The sequence below is a fragment of the Notothenia rossii genome (assembly GCF_949606895.1).
Source record: "Notothenia rossii genome assembly, chromosome: 8".
Taxonomy (NCBI): domain Eukaryota; kingdom Metazoa; phylum Chordata; class Actinopteri; order Perciformes; family Nototheniidae; genus Notothenia; species Notothenia rossii.
This window is the reverse complement of record NC_136906.1, coordinates 15,161,916-15,178,277: the sequence shown is the minus strand read 5'-3', so window position 1 is coordinate 15,178,277 and position 16,362 is coordinate 15,161,916. Positions and strand designations below refer to the sequence as shown.

General features: G+C 38.7%; 3 protein-coding genes across 5 annotated transcripts; 1 reads left to right on the top strand and 2 right to left on the bottom strand.

The window, feature by feature from the left end:
- Positions 1 to 46: 46 nt before the first annotated feature.
- On the bottom strand, positions 47 to 6,961 carry e4f1 (E4F transcription factor 1). Of its 3 annotated transcripts, none has more exons than XM_079642603.1 (14): positions 6,692 to 6,961; positions 6,330 to 6,439; positions 6,163 to 6,247; positions 5,702 to 5,886; positions 5,428 to 5,548; positions 5,198 to 5,338; positions 4,808 to 5,004; positions 3,870 to 4,154; positions 3,492 to 3,597; positions 3,114 to 3,331; positions 2,798 to 2,996; positions 2,541 to 2,704; positions 1,216 to 1,278; positions 47 to 1,063 (listed from the first exon to the last, which is right to left on the bottom strand). In XM_079642603.1, exons 1-14 carry the CDS (start codon positions 6,786 to 6,788, stop codon positions 692 to 694), a joined length of 2,343 nt encoding a protein of 780 aa, XP_079498729.1. In that variant the 5' UTR covers positions 6,789 to 6,961; the 3' UTR covers positions 47 to 691. The 3 variants fall into 3 exon arrangements, with proteins under 3 accessions (XP_079498729.1, XP_079498728.1, XP_079498727.1); XM_079642602.1 differs by having other exon boundaries at positions 2,541 to 2,701; positions 5,186 to 5,338; positions 6,692 to 6,960; XM_079642601.1 differs by having other exon boundaries at positions 5,186 to 5,338; positions 6,692 to 6,959.
- A 1,517-nt stretch (positions 6,962 to 8,478) lies between these two features.
- narfl (nuclear prelamin A recognition factor-like) lies at positions 8,479 to 12,784 on the top strand. Its single transcript, XM_079642605.1, has 11 exons — positions 8,479 to 8,601; positions 9,161 to 9,256; positions 9,345 to 9,488; positions 9,597 to 9,726; positions 10,293 to 10,427; positions 10,859 to 10,977; positions 11,054 to 11,183; positions 11,269 to 11,341; positions 11,430 to 11,567; positions 11,789 to 11,946; positions 12,138 to 12,784. The coding sequence occupies exons 1-11, from the start codon at positions 8,536 to 8,538 to the stop codon at positions 12,377 to 12,379; spliced, it is 1,431 nt and encodes a 476-aa protein (XP_079498731.1). The 5' UTR covers positions 8,479 to 8,535; the 3' UTR covers positions 12,380 to 12,784.
- Positions 12,785 to 13,147: 363 nt separating this feature from the next.
- On the bottom strand, positions 13,148 to 16,340 carry hagh (hydroxyacylglutathione hydrolase). Its single transcript, XM_079642606.1, has 9 exons — positions 16,147 to 16,340; positions 15,487 to 15,671; positions 15,199 to 15,263; positions 14,951 to 15,068; positions 14,760 to 14,868; positions 14,474 to 14,577; positions 14,261 to 14,362; positions 14,077 to 14,156; positions 13,148 to 13,976 (listed from the first exon to the last, which is right to left on the bottom strand). The coding sequence occupies exons 1-9, from the start codon at positions 16,211 to 16,213 to the stop codon at positions 13,877 to 13,879; spliced, it is 930 nt and encodes a 309-aa protein (XP_079498732.1). The 5' UTR covers positions 16,214 to 16,340; the 3' UTR covers positions 13,148 to 13,876.
- Positions 16,341 to 16,362: the final 22 nt, after the last annotated feature.

Here is a 16,362-nt window from a genome sequence, read left to right as displayed (position 1 = left end):
TCAGACAAAAATCATGATCGCAACAAAGATAAATGAGAGCCAACTGTATAAGAAAATAGCATTTATTTGATGCAAACTCTGCTCGAGTAAACTGAAAAAATGTAGTTTCTGGTGTATCTTTCATGCTTGAAGATGCATTATGCTTTAACACTGCACTGTGGGAGGTTAATGGTCTCCTTAGATGGCCTTAACAGGCAGGCACACGCCACAGTTGTTGATCAGTCCGTCTTCAAAAAGGCATCACATTTCAATTTGAAGGTGAAAAGAACATCTGAGAGCAGAAACACTGCGGAATGATGCCGATTTAGGTAATAAAATACAAAGACATTTCAATTTTTGACTGCAGCAAATAAAGGAGACCAGGCTACAGGAACAAAGATTAAAGGCAAAGAATGTTCCGTTTGTACCACCTAACAAGAGATATGCACCTAAACAAAATAGGAGGCATACTGAATGCAGTGCAATTAAATAAATGAAAACAAACAAAACATGATAGTCCTCATGCCCACTCATTCTTTAGGTTTCACACAGAAATCTTTTGTTCTAATTATGTAGCTATAAACTTTAGAAACACTTTGGCCTTTGTTAAGTTATCAAATCTCACACATGAGCTTACATAAACTCTACACAGCTCTCGGCTACAGGGGAAGTCCAGCCAAATGTATCAGTGCATAGTCAGTGACCCCGTGGATCATACAATGACAGTCTGTATCTCCACCTCTGGGGTTGTGATGACGTATTCCTCTTGCTGCTGCACCATGTGTATTCCCTCCTCCACCGTCTCTTCAGTTGTCAGCATAGTTACTGTCCCATCTGGCGTCTCCACGGTACCCGTCGTGGCCAGTAGCGTGCCGTCACTGATGGCTGAGGCCAGCGTCATGGCCACCTGCTCCGTCAGGCTCTCTGGTGTAGCGATGGTGATGGTGTCCCCGCAGTCAGAGATGGAGGCGCCCTCCTCGTTCATCGCCACGTTGCGCACGATGATCTGGTGGCTGCCCGTGTTGCCGGCGGCCTGCGATTGGCTGACAATCCGCTGCACCACTTTCATGATGGTGTTTCCCATCTGACAGGTTTGGTAGAAAAGAGGTAGGAGATGAGGCGTAAGATAATGAAAACCCAATTAACGGTCCTTATCAGATCATTTGATTCTCACGCTCTGCGCAAACTCTACAGATGTCATTTTGTGCGCTAGTGTGTGTATTTGTGTATACTGACCTCATTTTGGCTGTCTTGAAGGAGTGTAAGCTCTTCTTCTTGCACGTCCTCGTCTGTTTGAGTCTAAAAGAAATGAGGGAAATAAAGTTAGTCACAAATATGAGCAGAATGTTAGGAAGTATTAATTACATGCATTTGATTCAATATGTGTTCTGATTCTAGTCATAAGAACCTTGGGATATAAAGAGCACAATCCGCTCTACTTTTTGGAGATATTGTTTACGCATGCTATTTAAGTTTAGTGTAACTTGCTGTCAACTACATAGTCCACCACTAGTCAAGTCCTTTACTTTTCATTCAGACATGAGAGGTCTCGTATTCAGTCGGTTAATTGATAACAGTGTGCAGCTTTGGAGTTAATACTTGGTCGAGCCTCTTTCACAATCAAATCTAATAAGTCTAATATGTGTAATTGTAAATTGCTTTGAGCACCTTTAAAAGCGCTCTAATAAAAAATGTAATGCATTATTATTATTATTATTATTAATAACTTTCAACCCATTGTTTCCTGCAGCCATGGATCAAACCGGCGTACTGTATGTGGGAACATTTATCTTAACAGTCAAGAGTGGGGATTGTCCACAGTATTGAGTATGTTAGTCGCTTTGGATAAAAGCATCTAACAGGTAACATGTAATGTAATCTAAAAATAGATATCTTCCCTTCATAAGCATTGTTATTTCTACTGTGGAATTTGTAAGAAAAGGAAACATCTGCAAAGGTTAGGTCCAGCTCTTATGTAAAAAAAAAAATGATAGTCAGGAGGAAATAAAAAAAAACTACAAACAATCAAGAGACCCTCTTTAACAGGCCTGAAACGTGTGTTCAAAGCTGGAAGTATCCGCACTTTGCAAAGGAAGGTAGAAAGTAACTAGTTCTCATCAGCAAACTATTCAATGCACTTCAAATTGAAGTAATAATAATAATAATAATAATAATAATAATAATACATTTGATTTGTACAGCACTCTTTAAAGACAAATGTCATCTCAAGGTGCTTTAAAAAAATTAAAAATAAAAGGTTAAGAGCATAAAAGGTTTAAAAATAAATAAATAAATAAATAAATAAAGTAAAGGACAATCAGTAAAATGCGGTGAGGAACAGGTGGGTCTTGAGGCATTTCCTAAAGAAGTGATTCAAAACACTTGAATCAGTGATGTAACGGCACATAATCTGCTCTTGATTGATATAAAAAACACTTGCTGTGACATCACACAGTGACAAGTTTTATCTCGAAAAAAATAACTTTCACGCTTTAACAAACATCAAACTCTGAGTAAGGGGAGAAACACCACTTTCTGTTAACCCTTACTCCCTGTCTCACATTGATGATGTACTCCTGTGTGTCGGCCACCACTGAGGAGAACTCCACCAGGACGGCATGAGGGTCCTCTGAGATGATGGCTGCCGTAGCGAGGCTGTTCACCGACGCCTGCTCCTCCGTTTCCTCTTCCTGCTGCTCACTGCAACCGTCCTTCTGGCAGCCTCCTGGTGGGAAACAAGAGCCGTTGTTATTATGTTTGTCTGTGTCGGCAAATTACGCTTTTCCTTCAAGTATTGTGATCTGTCAACTACAGAGACCTTTCGCACGCATATGCCGATTCAGAGTCCCGTGCTCAGCAAAGCCTCGGCTGCACTTTGGGCACTTGAAAGGCTTCTCTCCGGTGTGATGGCGGATGTGTCGCACTAACGAACCCTTCTCCCTGAAGCCTCGTAAGCAGAACTGACACACATAAGGTTTCTCATCACCGTGGGTCCGCTGATGCACCTGTAAGGCATTCTGAGCAAGACGGGAAGATACGTCTGTGAATAATAACTTAGTGATGAAATATGTTGTAATATGAATACAAGTTGAGCATTTAATACAAAACAAAGAATAATCTACAAAAAGATTCACCTTGGTCTTGTACCCCTTGTTGCACCTGGAACAGCGGTAGGGTCTTTCATCAGAGTGGGCCCTCATGTGCTCACGTACATGCCCAATGGTTTTGTATAGCTTGCCACATTCCCCACACTTGTACCTCCTCTCACTGACATGGACTTCCATGTGTTTCTTTAGCAGGTAACCAGTTAGGAACTCTTTGTGGCAAAGCGTGCACTTAAAAGGCTTGTAACCTGCACAAAGAGAAAAGAAACACAGAGAAGAATCTTATATTGTTGTTTGTAACAAGATAAAGTTGTGCTTTCGTCTGATTTCACATATTGATTAAGGTTAATCAAAAGGATTTTAGGAGGTGATGCTGCTGTGAGTTATGAATTAGAGTTTTGGACTAACCCAAATGGCCCTTGACATGAAAGCGGAAATAATTCAGTCCCTTGAAAGAGCGACTACAGTGTGGACACTTGTGCGTTTTTGAAGATGTTTGACCATCTCCTGCTTCCTGCAAAAGAATCAAAAGCAGACAACAAGATATTCAGTTCAGTTTTTCTGTTTCTTAACCTTAATAAAAAAAAAAATTAAAATGAAGATTAATTATGAATCATTCGTCCCTAAAGTCAGTTGGCAATATGTTCAGTTATTTCCAGCTATATTCAAAAATATTTCAAAAAGAAGAAAGAAATCGAACCCTTTTTACAAAGCATTGCAAAAACATGACTGCTCAAAGAATGTAAGTAGTTAACCGGTCAATACCATTATTACTCTCATGCTTACCTCTGTTTCCATTTCAAACTCTTCTTTAATATGGATCTCAGTGAAATTCTCATCCTCATCAGGACAGTCAGAATTCTCTTTATCCATCTCCTCCGTTGCCTCTGAGGTCTCCTCGACCACGGCTTCCTCCACGGCTTCCTCCACGGCTTCCTCCACGGCTTCCTCCACGGCTTCGTCTGTCTCCATGGCGATGCCAGAGTTGATGATGGCCTGGCAGATGAGGTTGCCTCCAGCTGCTGCAGCAGCCGCGGCCAGCGCTTCAGCTTGAGACTGATCTACTACAACCTAACCACAAGCAAGAGAAAAAATGAAAGGTCGGAGGACAGTTTCAGATTTGCCTGTCCCACTGTTTTGGCCAAACTTGACCCACTCTACCATGCTGCACTGCGTTATATATTAAATGCACCCTATAGGACTCATCATTGCAAACTGTATAGCCTAACTGGATGGTCCTCACTTAGTATGCATAGGATGCAGCATTGGTTTTTATTAATGTATAAAGCCATTTTAGGAAAGCTTCCACTGTACATATGTGCCAGATTTGCTCCAGTTTGTGACTTTTACAACCTCAGATCCAGTGCCTGGATACGGTTTCAGGTACCTGCTCTGCGGACTGAGGCTGGGAAAAGGAGTCTTTTTTATTATGGTCCTTGGTCTTGGAATGACCTTCAATCAAGCCTTAAGCTGACGGCACTTGTCCCTATAGCCTGTTTTAAATTGAAGTTGTCTGAGGTCCTTACCACCAGCTGCCCTTGCAGTAATAAGTAGTACCTTTCTTACTGTCCCAAATGTGCACAATGTAGTGACTGCTTTTCGTTTACTAAATCGAAATGTTCTTTATTTTTGCAAATAATGTACCAAAAGGTATTATGGAAAATGTATGTGTTCTGTGTATATTTGATTGGTAACAGCAGGACTAAATGTGTTTCTCTACTAACCTGTTGCTCCTGCGTTGTTCCATTCACCTCCATTGTGAAGTGGACCTGATGGAGGACCTCGTGGGAACCAGCCTCTACCACACTGAGCACAGCAGTCTGAGCCTCTACCATCCCCTCTTCCTCCACCTCTTCCTCCTCTGGCTGATGCTCCAAAACCACCACTTCATGCTGCTGGCCTGCCACTGCATCATCGACTCCTGTGAAATGCACAAAGACCTGTCATTGGATTTTCTTAATCTATTTCTCAATCTTTTACATTGTCGACTTTGATATAAAAGGACTCCATGAATTTGCTTTGATAGAATAGATTGTAAAGGACTGTCAAGCTACTTTGTTTAACACAAACATACTTGTCACAAAATAACAGCAAAATCTGACCTTTTTGTATACCATCTTTGCTGACTAAGATCTCCTTATATTGAACAAAGCGGATCTTTTCTGTGCAGGGTGTGAGGGCCTTTAGATGTCTTGTGAGGGCACCGGACTCTCTGAAAGACTGGCCACAAAGGGTACAGCGATACGGCCGCTCATCTGTGAGGAAACAGGAAGAAAGTTATCATATAAGCTGTTTTAGAAGACATGGAATCATAAACAAAACAGTCTTTGTTAACTGTCTGTACCAGTGTGACGACGATTGTGACGAATCAGGGAGCCTTTGGTGCGAAAGGAGGTTCCACATAGGTCACATGAGAAGTTCTTCTGGTCACTGTGAGTTTTCATATGAGTTCTCAAGATGTTGGTCTGTGGGGTAAAAATATAACATATCATAAAGAAAAGCAATGGCAACATGAAGTGTAATAAATACACAGCCTGGTATTATTCATGAAAGATATTTCTGACAAGGAAATCTGATCTCAGGTCCCCAGTTAAACACAAATACATTTTAGGACTTACAGTTTTAAATGTCTTGTCACAAAGTTGGCAAATGTAGCGTCCCTCCTGGTTAACTTTGTAAACAACAGACTTGTCACTCTCAGCATTGTCCGATAAGGATCCTTCCGTCCCATCGGATTGGTCATTGACTTTGGGTGAAACTATTTTCTTCCTGCGACCTCTGCCAAAAGTACCACTGCTTTCATCTGTGTGAAATAAAGATACAAATTACAATGTAGCCCTCCTGGAGAATCTAATTTACAGGTTGAACCAAAATGATGAATGAAGAAATACAAAATATGTAATTTATACTTAGGTAAACTTGATGTGAACAGTATGTATTTTAGTGTTGCACTGATGGTTGGTTCAAACAAACAATTATTATAAGTAACCTTGCCCTCAGGAGGAAATGTTGATGTTTTTCACAATAATTGGCAAATATATGATGATACAATTTAGATTCAGCCTTAATGTTGACCCACCGTTAGTGATCTTCACTCGCTCATCTGAGGATGCACCTTTAGCTGTTTTCACCTCTGAAGAAGAACTTCCATTTGCTGCAGTAACCTGGAAAAAAAAAATATATGTATTCGATACTGCAGTTTAAAGTGTAAACTGGATATTAAACCACACACACCACAGTCCATACCTCTTGGTTGGCCTCCATGCGTTTGCAGTTTTGTTGCAGCTTGTGCTGGATGAAAGCCTCCAGCGTGGAGAACTCGGTCTGACAGCGCCCACATTTGTGCACATCTTCATCTGACAGGCAAAGAGAAATGCACAATATAGCATAAGACAACTTTGTTAAGTATCTGTGCCACCTAGCTGATGTAAACTGCTCACTGAATGGACTTCTAAACTGAGTAAAGCTGCAGCGGTAAAACAACTAGCTTATGTGGTTGCTAATGGCAGTTAGCTGCTAGCAACATTTCATGATGGAGGAAGTGAGCTAGGCCCAGACACAATATCTATAAATATTTCAGTCTTGATTCCGAAAGTAAGAGAGTAAACCTTCATCTCCCAGTGTTGTCTGGATGGTGATCGTCTCGTTGCCGTCCGTCGTTTGCTCCGTCTCTGTTTCTGCCGTATGATTATTTTCTACATTCATGTCTCCGTCTCTGTCGCAACGCAGCTATAAAGGAGCGAAAACATGGCGGATTTACGACCGCGTAGTCATAACAACACAAGGGCGCGTGCGTGCCTCTTATCATAGATAGAGGGAAGAAAACAAGAAACAATTTTTGAATGAAGATTTCTAGCATAACAATATGCTTGAATTGTGGTGTGTGTGTGTGTGTGTGTGTGTGTGTGTGTGTGTGTGTGTGTGTGTTTAAGGTTCAACACAATGTAAGAGTATATTCTAATACATCTTATTGTGTATGCTGTGTTACATTCTTTAAAGTGTATCTGCTAAAGAAAACCCAGTTTTGTTTGAATGTTTTAAAGAAATAAATGGATCTTTGTTTTAAGACAAGAAATTAATGTTGACTTCTGGTGTGTTCATTTTATTTTTATTTAGTTTTACGTTCATCCCATTAATTACTTTCATATATATATATATATATATATATATATATATATATATATATATATATATATATATATATATATATATATTAACCTATGCATCTATTTCATTTAAAGTATTACTGTTTCATTCATCATTATATTTTTAACCTATACATAAAAGAAAAACATACTTTGATCACATTTTTTTCTTATGGTGCATTAAACGGTCTGAAATACATTTCGACAAATGACAAAGATGGCTTCTTTGGATCCCTTTATATGTTAAATATTTATTATTGAACATTATCTATTTGATCTGATAATACTAATATATCTGTCAAAGATTATCTGCATCTGTATCTTTATGCCATGGCTACGATGGCACGGTAATATCAAAATGCTTATTAAAACATTGAAAACATATCCAAAAGAAAAAATACTACTAAATGATCAGAGCTGTCAATTAATCTATTCAAGCGTGGGACAGATGTGGGGCCATGGAATACAGAATGTAAATTTGCTTTCACATGCTCTATAGTCCAATATTAATTACACCAAGGTGATGTTTCAAGCACAACTGCTCTTCATCTGTAGAGTATGCAGAAACATTGCGTACATATACAGATACGTCACTACATATTACATAATCATTTTATCAAGGGCCCAAAAGCCAGTGTGCAGGTCAAGGATTCATGCGTAAATATCCTGACAAAATTGTATTTTGGTCTAACCGTCTATACTTTCTCATAGTAATTTAAATAGATAACTTTTCAATTTCTATAGATTAAGAGTCTATATCACAGAAAACTGATGTGAGGCTCCATGTTATGCTCTTTACCTACTTTGGTGATGGATATTTTTACAGTGTTTTACTTTGTTATTTGTTCAGAATACCTAAGGCATTTAATATTGACTTAAAGGCCTTTACAGTTTCAACAGGATGTGGTCAAAGGTTCAGTCAGAAACATTAATTTGAGGGGGATTTATGGATAATATTGCATTTTTCTCCTTTAAGAACCTCTAAATGTAAATATGTATTTAATAATGGTAAAACATGGTTAACCATCACACAAAGATAGGTGGTGAAGGCCATACCATGCATTCATTTGTATATGTTCACAGTTAGAAAATAAATTTAATGTTGATAGCTTTCTGTAATTTTCTTGCAGGTTAACTTGCTCAGAGAAATAAGGAGGCTGTACAAGACCAATAAGTCCAAACTGTTAAAGATGAAAGGAAAGCACTGCAACAGGTGGTTTATTGGGAGGTTTGTCCATGTTGGAGTTGAATCAAGGATAACTATTCACGACACAACAGTAAACAAAAAACGATTTACGGCAGTAAAAATGGCTTCTCAGTTCAGCGGCGTGCTGCAGTTGACAGATCTTGATGATTTTATCACTCCCTCTCAGGTAGTTGAGCTAATATAACATTCTAACATATTCATAATAAGTATCTTAAAATAGCATCGTTGACACTAATGATTTACGTCCTATATAAATGCAGCAGATAGCGAAAACATTCTCAAAATAGCGAGCATCAGTATCTGTTAGATGTCATATCAGTGCTGCTGATATGACATCCACTTTTAACCTTTATAATAAAAACTTAATAAAAGCTTGACAAAAACTCACCATAAAGCGCTGTTGGCTTATTCGTTTAACAGTTAATGGTAACACAACCAGCCAGCGTTAAAATATACAAATGTGGTAGGTAGTTAGCTTGCTGCTAATGTTAGCATTTATGTAACTACGAAGACAGAGGTTGGAGCTAGTTAGTTAACAGGTAATAACTTGTTTTTTTCTCGGTTAAGTTTTAATTATTCATTATTTTTCCTTTTGTTGCTCTCCCTCAGTTCAGATAGGGGCATTTGGATAGTGTTATAAATTGCTGTCTTCATAAAGTTCATAACAAATAATCAAAGATAAGTATTTTGTAGTTGTGTTTACAAGTGTGGTTTCTGTTTTTCAGGAATGCGTCAAACCTGTGAAAATAGAAAAAAAACTTGGTAAATCGGTGGCCAAAATTCAGATAGAAGATGATGGCAGTTATGTCCAGGTCAACAAGGTTAGTATCTAGCCCAAACATTACCTTTACGTAAAATATAGGTGTTGCATGAGCATTTACCTTGAATTCATTAACCTCATGTTTGCAGGATGGAGGGAAACAGAAGCTGGAGAAAGCAAAGATCACACTAGAAGACTGTTTGGCCTGCAGCGGCTGCATCACCTCAGCTGAGAGCGTCCTCATCACACAGCAAAGCCATGAGGAGCTCCTCAAAGTGCTTCACAACAACAAGGTAGAGATGGACGGATGTGTTCGAATGCTTGTGTAGTATTTGTTCGGTTACTTTGCCATTGGAATGTGATAATTGCTGGTTTCACCGTATATATAACATCCTCCACAGGCCAACGCTGAAGAACACAAGGTTGTGGTGGTGTCCGTTTCACCGCAGTCCAGAGCCTCCATCGCTGCACACTTTGACCTCAGCAGTACTGAGGCAGGCAGGAGGCTTACTTCTTTCTTTAAAGGCATTGGTGAGTGATACACAGGGTTCTTACGGTCATTAAAAACCTGGAAAAGTCATGGAAATTCAAAATGCTAATTCCAGGCCCTGGAAAAGTCATGGAAATGTAACTAAAGTTCCATCAAATATAATTTGTATTTCATCTAATTGCCGAAATAGTAATACTATAATGATAATAAATACTGTATCGTATAGTAATGAAACGTAAAATGGCATTTAACTATCGAGGTATTTTGCTGGCGAGAGATTTTAGTTGCTTTAGTCTATAGAAGCTAGTAAGCCTATTTGATTTGTTTTAGATAGGCACAACATGTTTCATATGCAGACCTTATTTTCCTCTTTCCATGTTAAAATAAACCATTTTCAGTGGTACCGCTGAGAGTAATGTTTTTGGTCATGGAAAATGAGGTAAAGGTCATGGAGAAGTCATGGAAAAGTCATTGAAAATCATTGGTGAAAAAGTGGATACAATTATATTCTTCTCAAGTCCTACACAACTCAAAGAAAAAGTGGAAATGTAAATGAAAGGCTGATTTAGGTAGACAAAGTCACTAAAGATTGTCATCATTATTGCAGGGGTTCATCATGTGTTTGACACAAGCTTTAGTCGGACCTTCAGCCTGCTAGAGAGCCAGAGAGAGTTTGTGAAGCGTTTCAAGAGGAAGGAGCAGGACAGCAAGACTCTGCCCATGCTGACATCGGCCTGTCCAGGTATTCCAAAACAAACCCTCTATGTATCATGTTGGAGCGTTCTGAGGCGTTCTAAGACCTTTTGTAGCGTGACATCCTCATTTGTCTGCATTGTACAAACATTTGTTTTTCTTTCTTGGCTGCTGGTGAAGTAAATCGACTTTTCTTTATCATATTATACCAACGCGGCTGGGAAATGGTGCTGATTGTGTACCCTTTCTGTATAGCCATTTTTATTCTAACAATGTGAAAATCCATTGATTAATAAAATGTGAAAGTATATAAAACACAATTCACTCGTCTTTATATTCGTTGTGGACCAAACAACGTTATCTGCTTGATCAATTTCACTTTGGTCAGATAATACAACTTTCATTTATATGATTTCAATGTTCGCTTGGAGACATCTCCCATTGCTCATGTATGAATATCTGTATGTGTGTGTTGCTAAGGTTGGATTTGCTATGCAGAGAAGACCCATGGGGAGATGATCCTTCCTTACATTAGTACCACTCGCTCCCCTCAGCAGATGATGGGTTCTCTGGTTAAAGGCCATTTTGCTGAACAACAGGTACTGCACGTCTTGAATTTGGATTATAATTATAATTTATAAAACATTTAATTGACATTGATCTGTGTGTTGTTAGGGGCTGAGTCCACAGCAGATCTACCATGTGGCAGTAATGCCCTGCTTTGACAAGAAACTAGAGGCCTCGAGGTCAGACTTCTTCCTAAATGAAGCTGAGACTCGAGAAGTGGACTGTGTCATCACATCTGGTACAGTAATTACTCTTATGATGCTGTTTGCCTCTTTGAATGTGGAGCATTTTCTCATATTATACTTCTCTGATGTTTCCTATAGGGGAGGTTCAGAAAATGCTTGAGGAGAAAAATGTGTCTCTGAAAGATGTGGAACCTGCTCCTCTAGATACAATGTAAGTTCTGTGATGTTTCTCTTCTATTAGCCATAGCAGATTTCCATAAGAATACATTAACTCACACTACATATTATTTGTGACCCAGGTTCAGCAGTGTGAGTGAGGATGAGTTCCTGAGCCATTCTGGGAGTGGGTCAGGGGGTTACCTCCATCATGTCTTCACCTACGCTGCCAAGCAGCTGTTTGGAGAGGAGGTTAAGGAGCTCACTTACAAGACCCTAAGGTGAGTCTGTCCCATCAGAACCGAAACAGCCTTGTGGTCATTTTGTGGAACAGTCAATCCTTGGTCCAGTACAAATACATGTTTAAGATGCTTTTTATGTACAGGCAAAAAAGGGCAAATCATCTGTTTAAAGATGAATTGTATCGGCCTACTTGTCTTGCACCTCGTCTATAGAATGTTCAGTCTAATCTGGTTCTTCCACCTCAACCCCTCTGCCACAGGAATAAAGACTTCCAGGAAGTGACTTTAGAGAAAGATGGAGTTGTCCAGTTGAGCTTTGCTTTCACATACGGCTTCCGCAACATCCAGAACCTGGTGCAGAAGCTAAAGAGGGGGAAGTCGCCTTACCACTTTGTGGAAGTAATGGCATGTCCGTCAGGTAAAGTCGACTTTGAGGATGAAAACTTTTCCTTGATGTGTGCTTATGCACCTTTGCTCCATTCAATTGCCCAAAACAAGAAAATAATAAGCACTGATTTACAAACTTGATTCTTGTAGATGTATGATGTCTGCAAGAACATTTCAGTGATAAACTCAGCATGCTTCCCATTACCTCTTGTTATTATTCAGGCTGTATAAATGGCGGAGGACAGGTGAAGCCCTTACCTGGTCAGAACCCAAAGGAGCTCCTCCAGAAGGTTGAGGATCTCTACAAGGAAGAGCGCACGCTATCGCCAGAAGAGGACACCCGTGTGGCCGAGCTGTACCAGTCCTGGCTGCACAGTGTGGGGGAGGAGAGAGCCAAAGAGCTGCTGCACACACACTACCACGCGGTGGAGAAGATGATTAATGGACTTACTATGAAGTGGTGAAGAAAGCTTTGGTGTAATCCATGATAAGCAGAGTTGTTCATCAAACACCACAGCACCGTCCCCATGTGTGACTATTTTTGTAATTCTTTAGAGAGAACAGAAGGGTTATGGGCAATGTTGAATACAAGCTGGATTAATGTATGCAAATAACCTTTCGCTGTTCCGCTCCTCTAAAAGTTGTTTGTTTTGCAAATCGAAAGACAGGGGGTATAAATAATACACACGATGCCGGAGCCAAATTAAGTTCACATCGTACGACCGATTGTCTTTTGTCCTTTCAAATGTATAAAAAGTAAATAATACATTTTTGTGGCAGGTGAAATGACAGAGCTAAATATAATCATTCCTTGCTTATTTAACCTTATGATTATGTGTAATGAGAAATAAAGACTTTATTTAATTGTAGGCTTGTTTTATATATTTTAATGGAATATATCCAACAGAATTTAGATAAAGACATTATTGAATAATCTTGATTAGGGCAACTTTAAGCACAAAGTGAAGATTTGATCACATTGCGAAGAAATTAAAGATTTGCATTAGTAAAATACACTATGATATTTTTACTCTAGTAGAATGTATGGGTGCAACATTATAGACTCCTGTTCTAAACAAAAATGGTGACATGCAGTCTTAATTATACACAAATTAATTGAGTAATTCAAGGCCTAAAATATCCATGTTTGGTTGTAAATTACAACTACATGTAAATGTTCTTGCAATACTCCAAACAATTATATTTATGAAAATACAATATTTTCAATTGAGTACTTTTTGAAAGCAGGACTTTTATTTCTACTAACTTCAAATAAACATGTTTGCTATTTTCATTCAATATTCGTAGTAAGATTGTACTTTACTGAACACTTCATGTGAAAGCAACAGTGATACCACGTAGACAATGCTTTGCTCACAATGCTTTAAATTAAATTCTGCCAAAATTACATAGTGAACAACCAGAATAGCTTTCAAGCCAAAATGGAAAGAAAAGTCCCAAGTAAATCTTCCTTAATAAAGCATTAATAACAATCAAGTCAGTTTTTATGAATTTACAGAAACTTTACACATTCCAACATTTGTTCCTCAAGCATCTCCCGGTCTTATTTAAGTTTAAATTAATTATTATCATTTAATTTGAAACACTTTTGTACAAACAAACTACAATTGTAGTTATAACATTAAATAGACCCTTATACTCAGATTTACACATGATCAAACTTTCTCATTTCAAGCACTCAATTAAAAGCTAAATGTTCCTTAAAACTACCGCACCAATTTCATCTGTACAAACCAAATATAATTAAAACAAGTTCCTAGCCATATCATGAGGGCTGAATTTAATGATGAAAAAAGATGTGTGCATTGCCTAAGAGAGAATGTCCTAGATATGATTATAGTGTTTGAAGATGAATTGTATATATTTATTCTGTACTTCACTATTGACAGCTTGCAGTGTTTTAAGCAGTAAAGAACCATTCAGCATGAGTACACTGGAAATCACTCCTTGGGCACCCGGAAGCCATCTTTTTCTTTCCGGAGACTTCTCATGGTTTCAATCGGGCTCGTCTCCTTGACATGGTCTTGCACGGACTTCTCTCTGAATTAAACAAATAACTGTAATTAGCTCAAAACAAACTATACAGACATGTGTTGTCAGTAAATCACTAATAACTAGTATTTAATCAAGTTGCACATACTTGACTCTCATAAAGGGGTTAAATGTGAATTCTTCCGCCAAAGTAGAAGGGACGGTAGGTTCCCCGTTGCTGCATTTCTCCTACAAAACACAGATGCAAAAGTTCTTTTAATTATCACTTTTTTCATAGGCTGATCATTTGATTGAGGCAATAATTGCCATGATGTGACACATCAGTTAAATACCTTTGCCCATGCTAGCTTCTCCTGAATTACTTCATTGTCTGGCTCCACATGACGCGCAAACTTCAGATTGCTGACGGTGTACTCGTGACCACAATAAACACGCTTAAAACACAAACACATCGAGGTTAGTCATACAGTTTGAGTATACATTATTTTATATGAAGTTTAGACTTTCAAAGTACCCTTTATACTGATATTAGTGGAGATATTTACAGTTTCTGGAGGCAGTTGTCCCAGAATGTCTATCAAGGCTTTGTACATCTGCTCTGCTGTACCCTCAAAGAATTTACCACAACCGGCCATAAACAGCGTGTCTCCTGCATGGGAAAAAAGGGACATTAAAAAGGTCACGTGATGCAGTGCTGTCCTGTTAAAGCTGTTGTATCAATACTTATTGGTCAACTTTACAGATTTAAAAGCTTTCTCAGAGACTTCATTGTCTCCAGTATCACCTGGTATTTATTTGTGCCTTTTATCTGATCTCCTGGATTTGACATACCCGTGAAAACAGCTGGGGGCTCTGTGCTGTCTTCTTTCGTAACATAGTAGCAGATGTGACCAGTTGTGTGACATGGTGTGAACAGGCATTTGATATTGAGTGATCCAACCTGGGAAAGAAGGACACCAGTGAGCAAACATCAGGCAAGTGATAATTTATAGAGTGTAGAATAGACAGTTTGATTGTCTTACTTTCAAATTTTTAGAATGAGAGACTTTCTTTGTAATTGCATCCACTCGGTTATCTCCTCCGTAGACCCTCAGCCCTGGCATTAACCTAACCATCTTTTCATTTCCACTAGCATGATCCCTGAGGAGAGAAAATAATCAGTGTATTGTTTACCACTCTTTGATTCAGCAGAAGGGTTGTTTTATGCATGTGTAATGGTAGCCTGTCTAAGACTATGTTTAAAAAAAAAAACGATACATTTGCATCTCACCAGTGGTGATGAGTGGTCAGAATAGTTGTGAGTTTTACACCATGTTTTCTCACAGCTTCCATAACCTGTTGAAAACATTAAACTGCATACGTGATCAAATGATTCAATCAATTCAAATCTAAATGATTCAACAATAATCTTGATAATTGTTTAAAATCTCTATCAAGCAGATAGTGTGTTTTCTTACAGTGTTGTTTCTTACATCCCGAATGTGATCATTTGGGATTTAATTCTGATTTACATCACAACAAATATGTTGGTAACATCAATATAATATAAGGCACGTACCTTTATTGGCTCCACAGGGTCAACCACAGCAGCTTCTTTGGATTCCTCATCTATCAGGAGGTACATGTAGTTGTCACTGAGAGCTGGGAGAAGTTCAATCTTCATGCTTGCTTGTTCCACCAGAGAGGATTTCCTCACTGCGCTGTGAAGAAGGGCAGCTGCCTGGGCCTTTGCTTCCAACGGTGCTTCATGAGAAGATATGTTAAGTAAACATTAGACAGACTGACATGAGGATGCTCTCTCTCTCTTAGTGTTAAATAATCAGTCTTATAGCCATACAATTCTATGATTTTATAACAGAGTCCCTTCAACTAAATTATGTTTATTTTATGCAGCCAGACGTACCGGAAACGAATGCTAATATAGCCAAGTATTCATTCTGTAAGCTAACAAAACAACAAAACAAAGTTAACGACGTTAGCTTCAATGCATTACATGATTTCCACCTAGCTACAGCCTATCATGACTGTTAAGGATAATGTTATGTAATAAGGTGCAGATGTTTGCTCCGACAGGGTAACTCAGTTCAATTGACAGCTCTCTTTTTTCAACCATAACAAAAAACTACTTATCCATCCGTAACAAGTTAACATTCATATAAATACGCAAGCTAACGTGCGAAATGAGATGTTTACGGACTGTAAGGTAGTGGAGACTTACCTAATTTGAACGCTGTTGCTGCTCCAAGCAGAGTGCAGGCACTCCCTACGAGTGACTTCAATAACATAATAACAGAAGATAAAGGCTAATCTCAATTGTTGTGTAAACCAGAAAAGTTTGGTTTATTTCCGTGTCCGTTTCCTCTTCAACTTTAACCTCACAGGCTGCACCAATCATGTACGGGGGCGTGGATCCTGAATAATCAATATAAAAACT